The 11923-nt window shown below is 39.7% G+C and overlaps 2 protein-coding genes across 5 annotated transcripts in view; one reads left to right on the forward strand and one right to left on the reverse strand.

The window, feature by feature from the left end:
- Positions 1 to 2278, forward strand: part of LOC117431454 (myosin-11-like) — a 32601-nt gene extending 30323 nt beyond the window's left edge. For 2 of the 3 annotated variants that reach the window (XM_034052366.3, XM_034052367.3), the window contains one exon: positions 876 to 2278. In XM_034052366.3, the coding sequence (XP_033908257.3) occupies positions 876 to 1017 (142 nt within the window). In that variant the 3' untranslated portion in view covers positions 1018 to 2278. Of the gene's footprint in view, positions 1 to 9; positions 43 to 875 lie in introns of all 3 variants that reach the window. The other variant, XM_034052368.3, reaches the window with a different exon arrangement.
- A 231-nt stretch (positions 2279 to 2509) lies between these two features.
- Positions 2510 to 11694, reverse strand: LOC117431102 (nuclear distribution protein nudE homolog 1-A-like). Of its 2 annotated transcripts, none has more exons than XM_058995850.1 (9): positions 11548 to 11694; positions 10206 to 10332; positions 9525 to 9678; positions 8132 to 8280; positions 7768 to 7904; positions 7233 to 7418; positions 6996 to 7081; positions 6767 to 6903; positions 2510 to 6571 (listed from the first exon to the last, which is right to left on the reverse strand). In XM_058995850.1, exons 2-9 carry the CDS (start codon positions 10289 to 10291, stop codon positions 6478 to 6480), a joined length of 1029 nt encoding a protein of 342 aa, XP_058851833.1. In that variant the 5' UTR covers positions 10292 to 10332; positions 11548 to 11694; the 3' UTR covers positions 2510 to 6477. The 2 variants fall into 2 exon arrangements, with proteins under 2 accessions (XP_058851833.1, XP_058851834.1); XM_058995851.1 differs by lacking the exon at positions 11548 to 11694 and adding an exon at positions 11223 to 11391.
- Between the last annotated feature and the right edge of the window lie 229 nt (positions 11695 to 11923).

Here is an 11923-nt window from a genome sequence, read left to right on the forward strand (position 1 = left end):
TTGTTGCAGAGGCACTCAGGACATCTCGCAGTGACTTGACAGGTACAGAAGCGTTAAGCTATGTAACAGCTGCTTTTACCCATCGCCAGCTCTCTATTTCTCTCTCTCTCTGACTGTGCTGTCTACCTCTACCCCCACCCCACGCAGCCTTGTCTGTGGGTCTCTGTACACTTGGAGACCATTCCAAAGTTAACTCATTTTCACATGGAATCAAATGAGTTTGAGTGCTCAATTAATCTGCTTTGTCATTCATTACCTCTTTGACATGGGCTTCCTAATAAGCAGAACATGCTTTCATTGTATGGATGTATTTACTTATTCTGTATCCAATTATGGTGCCAATATTGTTATAGAAAACAAATAACGACTGGGGTGGCATGTGCAGTCTCAGCATTAAATAATACTTTTTAAAAGTCACTATAAGGATAGAGGTGCATGGTTTCAAATTAAATCTTGGTTTTAGTAATAACAGCTGATCACTAACCCTTATTATTACTCTCTCTCTCTCTCTCTCTCTCTCTCTCTCTCTCTCTCTCTCTCTCTCTCTATATATATATATATATATATATATATAACTTTACCAAATCATCCAAAAGTGTGCAGCCTTTTTGCAAAAAAATCGTTTATGAAAATAGAGATGACAATGGCACTCTCCCATGCACAGATTTCTTATTGTGAGTGCGACTTTTGTGCTGTGTACTATCCGCCAAGGGCTTAATAGAAAAAAAAATAAATAAATAAAATTAAATATGTGATCCAGTTTGGATTAAAACCCATCATCAAGAAACAGTTTTTGTACAAACAAAAGTGGCATCAGTTGTTGTTTTTTCATGGTTATGGTTATCACTATTGTGACTGTGCTGTCGTTGCTCCAGGCGAGGGAACGAGGTCTCCTTCAGCGCTCCGCGTCGAGGAGGCGGCGGAGGTGGCCGACGCGGAGTCATTGAAGCGGGCGGTTCAGACGAGGAGGCTGACGGGCATGACAGAGATTTCAACGGGACAAAAGCCAGCGAATGAACACACAACTAAATGAATCACCACGACAAACGCTACTATCAAACTTTACTTACTGTACCAGCTACTGTACTACCACACCAGCACTGAAAACGAAGCGCAATACGCTGTTCCAAACACCGTGTGGCAGCAACGAGACTGCTTTGCAAGTTTGATGCCATTTAAAACTGTGCTTAAATTAGTTTAAAGCTTCAGATCACATATAACAATGACTTGACCATGCATACCAACCCAAATTAAATAGATATACTTAAAGCACAGGTTAACAAAATGACAGGTCAAATTTCATTCCACTTCTACCTGTCACTTTATGTACCTGTTTCAAATGATAACTAAAGTCTACAATATGACATGAAATATAATAGTCCATTGTTAGTGAATTATATATGTGTGTGTATTAAAAAGTAGAGTATATGTGTTGGTTTTACATACTGGTACATTACATTTACCACGTGACTCAACGCTGCAAATTTAGAGGGGATTTTATTCCAATAGTTTATTTGGGCTGAGGGTGCAAGAATATAAACAATTCACTGCCTGTTTTGAAATTCTGTAGTTGGTCTTGTGATTACCTGTAAATCCAGGTAATGCAATCACACTGGTGGGTTAGGTTATAGTGCCACCTGCTGGTACTAAACTGTCCACACACACTCACAAATTTAGATTCTGTATACTTCCCTGAGAAGTAAACTTCTCAGCTTATATCCCAGTAAAGTGTGTCCATTTTACAATGTGTTTTATTTGCCACTGATCATCAGCCCAGAGCTGAATTAGTTATAACACAAAAGTGATTCAACTTAACTTGGATTCCAAAGCACGCATACTGTATATAAATAGACATGTACAGTTAAAAAAAAAAAAAAAAACGAAACAATTGTCAACCTAATCCCACCAATACAACTACATGTTTTAATTCTAGAATTTTTAAATTAATAAATCTGATTCTGCCCTATTTTTTTATTAATAGTGTCTTGTAAATTCAAAACATTAAAGTATGGAGCTGTGCAAGGTAACCAATGACAGACCAGATTCCAGTTTGAATGTGCCTTCCATTGCATATCTTTCATCCCCCCCCAGGGATATTACACAAGAATTGTTTTAAAATGCCACATATATTATAATTATTATTATTAACTTTTTTGTTGTTGTTTTTCCCTTAATAGTATTGTTATATGGTTTACAAGACACTGAAATCTATATTTGTGAAAGCACTTGCACATATTAAAAAAAATAAAAGACTGTGTTACCACAAGGAATGTAAAAATGAGTGTTGTGTTTTTCTTTTTAATGTGCCGGTAGCTTTCGGTCCCACCCAATTGTGTGCCGCCTCATATATACATTACGTCCTGACATTAAGCCTGCATGGGTACAAGTTTCTATGAAAGTGAAATGTAGGCTCAAATCTGGAGTACTTTCAGCAGTCTGACAAACAGGGCTGGTACATGCCAATCTGGTCGTGTTGATTAGAAACACAAATGATTACACATGACAAAACTTTTATGTACAAGAAGGATTTTAATATACATATTAAGATATAAAAAAAAGTTTGCAAACTGTGCCTTTGTATGAAACAGTACCTCAGTAATGTTTTGGACAAAAGAACACACATTGTCATACAGTTTGGGTTTAGTTCAGCGATAGGCAGCCTGACATTTAGAATCAGTCTACTGTATTGGTGCAGCAGCTGTGAAAATTTCCCTTGCTAGCAGCTGTATGTTAGCAATATATGCACTTATATGCACCTGGTGTAGGTGTTTTAGGAATTATTAGAATTGCATTTACAGCATATTACTACAGCATGTTTTTTCAAGTACCTTTACTGCAGGTGTGTGTCACTGTTCTTTCACCCATGTAAAGTGAAACCATGTGACACAATTAGATGCTAATCCTTTACAGATACTGTGAAAAGGCCACAGTGTTAAGCTGGAGTTCTGTACAGCACAATCTCCCACCCTATTGGATGCTTCCAAAGTCCTCTGATCTCACCAGCTAACGGATATGCCTGGGATTAAGTGTACAACATCGTGCCATAAAATGGACGGTAGGTGCATGTCACTGAATATCGTGCATAGCCAACCTGCTTGCTTCAAAACAGCTGACAAGTCACTGCAAATCATTCTTCATGCTGTTGTTCACCACAGAGCTCTTGGAATTGCAATGAATTTGCTGTCTTCCGCTGCTGCAAGAGTGGAAACAAATAGGGGGTCACCAAGAAACTGCACAACATTCATTTTTGTCTACTGTTGCTACCTGCTAAGTTTCATTGCTCTACGGTGCACACTTTTTCCACATGCATATTCATGAACTGGTCAAGTGACTTTGGACCACACTGTGGAGCTGCATCATAACTGTATTCATTTAAGAGCAAATTAAGAGTACAGTTTTTACCTGTTTTAGTAGTAAGCAATAAAACAGCAACAGATCAGACTAGAACACACAGCTCCTGTCTGCACTTTAAAACAAGCACAGGTACCAGCAGGTGTTATAAATATTACAATGAAGGTATTATGGTATAAACTCATTCTCTATAGCGACAGTTTGCCTTGTTGTCAATGCATATCATATTCTCAAACTGTTTGTGAGCTTGCTTACAATGCGTGGCATGTAGTCCTGCAACGACTATTCAAACAATTCCCCAAATCTGCATTCGCTAGATTCATTTCTTTGTATTTGTTTGAACTCTGAAAGCAGGATTCTCAAAAGAAGTTTCTGTGTGGAGCCAAAAGCCATTCCAGTCATCAAGGAGGACAAAGTTGTCTCAATAATTTTGTGCTCCTCAACATTAATATTTAGTGGGGCTGAGACTGTCGATACCTCCCTGGGATCTTGCTACATATGAGCAGCTACATGTTCTGCTTTTTTTCAGAAATGCACACCTTGTAGTAAAAAATAGCAAAACGGTATAAAAAATAAATAAAAAAGGAATCCTGCTTCTTCCTGTAACAATGAATCGTAGCAATTGTTGTTGACACAATGCAGCAAGTTAAATGACATACCATTTTTTTTTCAGAAAAATAATGAGTTAAAGTTTCTACCTTCTACTTTGATCCTATTAAAAGAGCTATTCAGTCTTTGTGCTTGTGACAGAAATGACTAACAGTTACAGTGGTTTTAATAAAGGTTAGAAAATAAAAATACATTCATTCAAAATGGTAAAACACAAAAGCAAACCAGTCTAGATATATACTACTTAAATTAGAATCTCTCGATGTTATACCAGTGTTTCCATAGCAACAAGGACAAGAAAGAGAAAACAATACAGGGAAATGAATATTAATTCTAAAGTGACACAGGGGTGGATGGAGAAGGAGTTCAAACCAAACACTATCATAAACATCTTATACACCAACACTAAAAGAATACTGGTAAAACTAGAAGCATCAAACATTCAAACATCTTAGCTACTGTCTATCACAGTTTGGAGCTCTGGATGGAAAACTACTGTTCAAGTAAGCAGTCAGGGGTGTTAGTTTTTTTTTTTGCATTTGAGGGGGGAAACAAGTACCAGTGTTACATTCTCCTGCCTGCCAACAAGGTAACCACACAACAATGATCACAAATAAATTATACTGCGCCTTCAAGTACAATTCACGACACAGTACATAGAAAACAATGAGGGGTTTGTGGTGGAAAGCCTGCTAAAATACACACTACGTACACAAACAGGATTATGATAACTTAGTCTCCACACCAATGTAGCATGACCAGTTTTAGACAACAGACATTAGTGTTAAAATCAATGCCAAGATGAATATGAATAGTCCCGCTTGAGAGCACAGCTAATGAAGCAGTGCAACAAAACATAATCTAGCCAACCTCTCGAGGTCCACAATAAAAGATATATGTTTATATAAAAAAAAAAAAAGTGACAAGCTTTAAGATCCCTTATTAGGGAATGAAAGCAAACTGGACCGAAGGTTAAACTATACAATTAAATAGAAAAATGACACAAAATAATTCTTGCTTGTGTAAAACTGAACAGAGACTGCAACTTTATATTTGCATTGTGTAGTGGAGAGATGAGAAAGCAGAACAATAGGCGAGGGACAAGAAAACCTGAGTTACTTCTTATACTTTCATTTTATAGAACTGATAAAACTCAGACCATAGTCAGCCGTTAACAAAAATGCGTTGTTTCATTCCCAACGTGGTTCCTGAACTACTCATTAAAAAAAACTAAGATTATTCTTACCTAAAAAAACTTTCAATAGCAACTATGAGAAAACAAAAAAGGGGTGACAAAGTGCAAACCTGTTCTAACTCCCTGCCAATCTTGTGATCTTAAAATGGACGCGTTTGTGCTTTCTTTAGAATGTGCAGTCGTGCAGGGCTAATGGTTACCACACCAGAGAAATAACAGAACAGTAGAATTCATGTTAGGTTCACAGTAGCATAAAATAACAGGTTAATTCAGAAATTAATTAATTCAGTGGATTTAGTCAGCATTGGAGACTGACCCGCAACACAGGGTAACCATGCTGGCACGGTGATGCAGGGTGTCAACAAAGTGTTATTGCTCTACGACATATACATTTTCCCCAACATATATTATGTGTCAAGTGACTTTTGCATGCATTTACAAAAAAAAAAGTGTTTCATAATGTGCTTTCACTCAAATTCTTGTGCTCCTATCCAACACTTCTCCTGAACATTTTCAATAAGCCAGCGAAAAAACAGCTGCTCACAGAAATCACGTGGTGTAAAAACCCAGTCCACCTACAGTGGCTGTAATGCAACAGTTTAATCAGCTTCTACTGTAGTTTCTGGAAAAGCTTAAGAAAAGTGCTTCCTCCTTTAGACTCAATATAAAATTTCAGAAATGCACGCATTTAAAACTTGTACATCCTCCTTTAAAGCAGTCATGCCCCATACGGTTTAAAAAACACATATTTCATGTTTAAAAATATCAGCTCTGCAGCTGTTTGCTGTAAAATCTGTGTGTGTGTGTGTTAGGTGGTGCTTAAATCCTGAGCTACAGCCAAACTTCTTTTAGGGGTTCCCACTGCTATATAAGGAAAAGTATGCCTATTGTAAAACAAGTACCTAACTGATATATGACCGATCTTCCAAAAGCAAACACTTTTCTGTGAAACTCTCTGTAAAGTTAGAGACACTTAAACAAATGTGACAATAGCAGGGAATGTCTTCCATTGCATAGCAGTTTGAGCACCTCACAGTAAACACTAGAATAGCTCCTACTGCTGTGCAATATGAATCTTATTTCCATCCCTGTGGTTTGATCCTATTTCCAAACCAGTACATTTGAGCACTTGCATTATAAAAGCAGCAGGGTGAAATCTCTCCAGATACTGGGATCATCTTACAGCAAGCAGCAGAAATTGCCATCTTGAGACTAAACTGCCATGAATCGGTATGTTAGGAAAGATGCTAATAGGGGGTAGGTGGGAAAACAAACAGTGTGCAGTCAGGGTTCTCTGGAGTAAAACACAGAGCAGGGTCTATTCACAGTAAAATCTTGACCACTCCTTGTGGCGACTGTCTCATCTGCGATTGGACACTCGGGGATCCCGGTTCAAACTCCAACCGCTTTGCCAACCTGCAAATAGAGAAAGGAACAAACGTTGGAGGTTGTTTATTATAAGAGACATATGATGACATTAATTTGTCAGTGGTACCTTTATTACGAGCACTGTTTAAGACGAAGGGTTATAAGGTTTTAGTGTTTTAAGGCTTCTTATTAAAGCGCAGTGAGATGAGTGTTCTGCAGTCAGTTTCCAGGACGCACACTGACCCTTTGTCGAACAGTGGCAGGCCGGCAGGGTTCGTTCTGTTTTCGTTCAACCCCCCAGCCATGGATGGAGGAGCAGTCCGACCTGGCGACTGATCATAAACAAAATCTCGACAGGAAGCCAGCTTTGACTCCAGATTCTAAAATTAAAACAAAAGAAAAAAGAGAACATGTAAAAACAGGCAACACAGCAGCAATATTACCAAGTGGCTGTCCGGCTTCGAGTTCTCACCCCCACTTTCCGAAGCAGCTCCCCCACGATGTTGAGAGCGGATATCCGTGCTGAGGCGGTCAGAGGTGTTCCAGTATGGCCATCTCCTTCACACAGAGAAGAGCAGACAGGGCACAATTAACACTGTACCCAGAAACTCATGCGACACGCATTTCTGGTGTAAATGAGTTGTCCCTCATTGGGAGGCTAGTAGGCCCCAAAACCTATTGACAGGCAAATGTTTACTAATATTCTCACCTCTCCGGCAGGAGGCGGGTGTGGTGAAGGTGCTTCCTGGGCCTCGGAGCCCCACAGGGCTTGTTGGAAGACAGGGGAGTGCTGCTGGGGGCCGCTGTGGGGGCTCCATTTTCACCTTGTCCTTCCCCAGACTGAGCGACGGCCTCCGCTCCTGCTTCTCTTGCACTACAAGCTCCTGACGCAGGTCTGCACAAACGCACATAAGCACAGGTAGCTCACACAGGGCTTTCATGTTTAAACAGAACTGTATCATTTACACCCAAGACACTTATTATGACTGTGCCAAATTTCACAAAGCAGCAAGTGGTGCAACGGTCATGCAAAACTGCACGTCTGGAAAGAAGTTACTTAACATTAGTTAAACAGCGATCCTCATTTAGAAATAAAAAAAACTTGTTGTTCAAAAATCACCACAGCAAGTGAACAGCGTACTGCATGAATTTAAGGGCCGACATCTGCGATTAGTTTAAATATTAAGCAAACTAAAAGGTGTGCATGTTCAATCTAGACAGCCCTGCCTGCCCGCTCTGCTGACCTCTGGCCTCGTCTTTGAGCCGCTGCACCGAAACCTGCAGGGTCTCCTTCTCGTCCAGCTCACTCTCCAGGAAGGCGTTCCTCTCGATCACATGGTTCATGCGCTGCTCGAAGTCAACCAGAGACATGATGGTGGCCCTGAGGGAGGGAGAGAGAAGCAAATTTAACTTGTCCAGCGACGGATGCTCAGCTGCGATGTCTGTAGTTGTGATGCAAGGTAAGTCCATACAGAACTCACTTTGCAGGTTTAGTCCCATGCTTGGAGTCAAACCATGGACCCAGATGACAATGTCAATTTCAAGTGCCACCCAGTCATATTTTGATGTGTCCTCCTCTATACAGAGCAGAATCTAAAAAAGGCTAACCTCTTGGCTCTTTCCAAATCATCGTTGGCCTGCTCCAGTTCCCGAATGTATTTCTGCAGCTGGTCCTTGATGGCTGTAGTCTGTGTCAAGTCGCCCTCTAGTGTCGAGATCCGTAAGTACGCATCTGAATGCTGGGCTTCAAGTTTTTCCTGGAGGTTTAAGAACAGCAATGTCAAAAAAATAAATAATTGTATTTTCCCTACTTCTTTGCTCCTTGAAATGGATGCATTTACCATGTAATGAATTTTAACATGATACTTATTCCTCTCTATTTTATTACAATTGTTCCTTTATTCATTGTATTATTTACAGGAAAGACAGTAAAATCGCATGATTTTAATACACCATTTTTACAGTAATTGTCTTTACACCATGACTTTACTTTGAAATAAAACGATGCCCTTCATAAGATATAGCCTAGCCTTCATTAGACCATACCAGCCAAAAAGCAATGCTCTGCTCCACCAAGCATTTTCATATCCAGACAAAGACTACAAACAAGATCAGCTGCCTCTTCACTATCAATGGAGTTTCTGTTCTAAACCCTGACTATCACTCATGGGAGTGAATCACAAATTGTTTAAACGCCTCTGCAGCCAACTCTCAGAGTGACCTAACTAACATGGTGTGGCCAGTTCCACTCCGCTCAGTTCCTGTCAATCCACTGCACTCATCTTTCCCTCATGAAGAATACACTACACTTCTTAACCATCAGAGCTCAACAAGCAGCTGTCCTTAACAGCAGTGTCCCAGAATCATTTCCCTGCAGGTTACACTAAAATACAATTACTTGGTGTTGGTTTACCATAGTCCTCAATAGTTTAGGATTCTGTATATTCTAACATATAAAATATATGTTAGTGGACAGTTTGGTTACATTCCACCAAACACAGTTTTAGCTTTTGTGATACCAAGATTCCTTAAATATGCCTTCAGATTTCTGTACAGTAACCCCAATACTATTCTTCACCTTAAGATTGCCCAGAAGGGCACAACGACACAGATGGAGGTTCAAGTTGACATGCTTTTGGCCTCAGTGTTTTCAGTGTTACATGTCATGTGATCTCTTCAAGTTCCAGGGTTATGCTCCTTACTATAGCCTTTTGCTACAGCCTGCGATCTTAGCACTGGCTCAGAAAGTGGAGAAACCTGAAGCAAGAAGCTTTATCAAATTCTTAATGATAGTCCAGGAAACAGCCACATGGAAAGCGATATAGGTGTGGATATTCTACAAGTGTGTATCTCAGTCAGAATTCTGATGCTCTCAGTAACTTTACTAAAAGAATGTCATTAGTATTAGCACAATTGGATTACCTCACATAGTTTGCAAGGATCATGTTGCAAGCACGCTAACACACCAATCTAGTTTATCTAAAGAAGCTCAAAACAATACCCTGAAGGTCTCAAGTTCCATGCGGAGCCGGTTGTTCTCCGACAGCAGCTCCCGATTCCGGCCTTCGTACTGTTTGAGCTCCGTCTCCAGCTCCGCCTCGTAATCCCGACTCATCTGCTGGAATTCCTGGAGCTCCTCCTGCGATTCCTCCGAGCTGGGAAGAGGAGAGGGGGCTGAGGTGTGGGTACAATGCCAGAGAGCACTCCAAGAGTCCCCTGCTAGCCAATGTAGGAAAGCTTTGGAGTGCCAACAATATCTCATAGAAATCTTGTGGGGCAGAACTTCTAACTACTTAAAACTTTGAACACCTGTTCTCACAGAATTGCTTGCATTGCATTTGTTTGAAACTGAAATCCATGAAGATGTGTAGACAATTATATAATGCCGTACATTTACTGACGATTAAACCCTTTGCATGTGCGGATGTTTAACATTTAAACAGTTGTATAATGTTTTTAAGTTCTTAACCCCTAACCTGTCAAGGCAATTACAACCCTGATAGACTGTACTGCTTGTGGTTGCACTTGTTATGGGTCTATATTAAGGTATTACATTTGTTTCACACTATTTGAGACCAGCAAAACACAATGCAAAAGCTTCTGAAATGAAAAGCAGTGGCATCACTCAACACTGCCGTTACACTTCAGAAATCTTCTGTTAATCCTGCATCCTTCCACTTACCTCTGCTTGTATTTCTCCGCCTGTCCCTTCCAGTAAGCGATTTCTTCTTCCATGGAGCTGAACTGTGTTGACCGCGAATCTTCCATGCTGATGTTGCAGGGCTGGGTCTCTCAAGGACCTACAGAGCCTGGGTCCATAAAACAGCATGTGATATACACATGTAGTGATGCTGTAACATTATACATTACGAAACATCAACCCGATAAAACTAAGCATGTTACTCCATTCGTGGAATACCACTTATATGGCATATGCACCAAAAGTAATTTCTAAAGATCTGATTGACACAACCAGATAAAACTGTTATATACAAACTCTCAGGTCTGAGATAGGCAGACACTACAGACAGCAGTATCATCACCAATGCAGAGATGCAATTACGAAGCATCAGGACAAGTCTTTGCTCACTCTGCTTCTCTTTGACAATGCACCCCTTTATACTATCAAAACGACGTCTAGATAATGAGGCGAGCAATTTATTTTATTGTATGCACAAGTGCCTAATGATTAATGGGGCTAGCAGCAAAGTACACAAAGCAGCACCTAGGTTATTGTGATGTATATGTTTTATCAACTTGACCTTTATATGACATTTGCAGCCTCTGCAGAACCTGCATACAGGCCGTAAACATAATAAATACATACATACATACATAAATCTTACTGCTGATTCAAATCTGAGTTAAAACTACACACACATGTAAAATCCCGTACAGAAATAATGTGCATTTATCATTTGCGGCAAACATAGAATTGTGCTGTTCATATTATATATATATATATATATATATATATATATATATATATATATATATATATTCAGATAATTACACACAAAACAAATGTGTCTTAACATAACCCAATGCAGAAAAACACATGTTTCTGCTGTGGCTGGTTGTCTAGAACTACGGTACGGTAAGTAAAGTAAACTGTAATAAAGCCGGTCTACTTTATTATTTTTAAAAAGCAAAGAAGCATATTTTTGTCTTTTAATAAACAATAATACGCTAAACCCACATGAAACTTGAAAGCCGTTTACAAACAACCCTAAACCGGCTAGATCGGCAGTTCCCAACTTTAGAAAACTCCACACCCTTCTCCGAGTTAGAACCACATCGACAGTCTGGAGTCTTTGTCACAGGAGTTACACACTTCCTGAAGCGTTTTCTTTAACTAGAAGCAGCGGGGGGCGAATCTAAACAAATAAAGATCAACTTTGCAGTTAACAGTAACCATACGGTCTCGCCCGCCTCCCCCAAAGAGGGTTCTGAATCTTATTTTATAATAGGAATTTAAATAAAAGTTAAAATGGGTTGCAGTTCAAAGCAGGATAACTACTCACCGTTTCTAAATCCAAACCATCACAGCCCGGCCCGGAGGTGCTTTCTATTGGTCAACGAAAGGTTACTACATCGTGTGACCCAAAGAGACTGGACCAATCACAATGCGCGGATTTTCAGCTCACTCCTTTTCAAAGTGCCAAATTGCGACACCCCGTTGCATTCTTGAAGTCTCTGATATGAATCAGAAACACCTTGGTTTGTAACATATGGTGAGAATGTGGTAACAGAGACATAGTTTGCAATAATGAACAAGTGTTAGCATTATAATATTTGCTAATAAAAATAAAGTAGCTTATAAATTAAGTACAGTATTTAACATAGAGACGATTATGCCATGCTTAAAATAGGCTATTTCTCTCATCAAAGCCATCTTAC

Source organism: Acipenser ruthenus, chromosome 22, assembly GCF_902713425.1.
Source record: "Acipenser ruthenus chromosome 22, fAciRut3.2 maternal haplotype, whole genome shotgun sequence".
NCBI lineage: Eukaryota > Metazoa > Chordata > Actinopteri > Acipenseriformes > Acipenseridae > Acipenser > Acipenser ruthenus.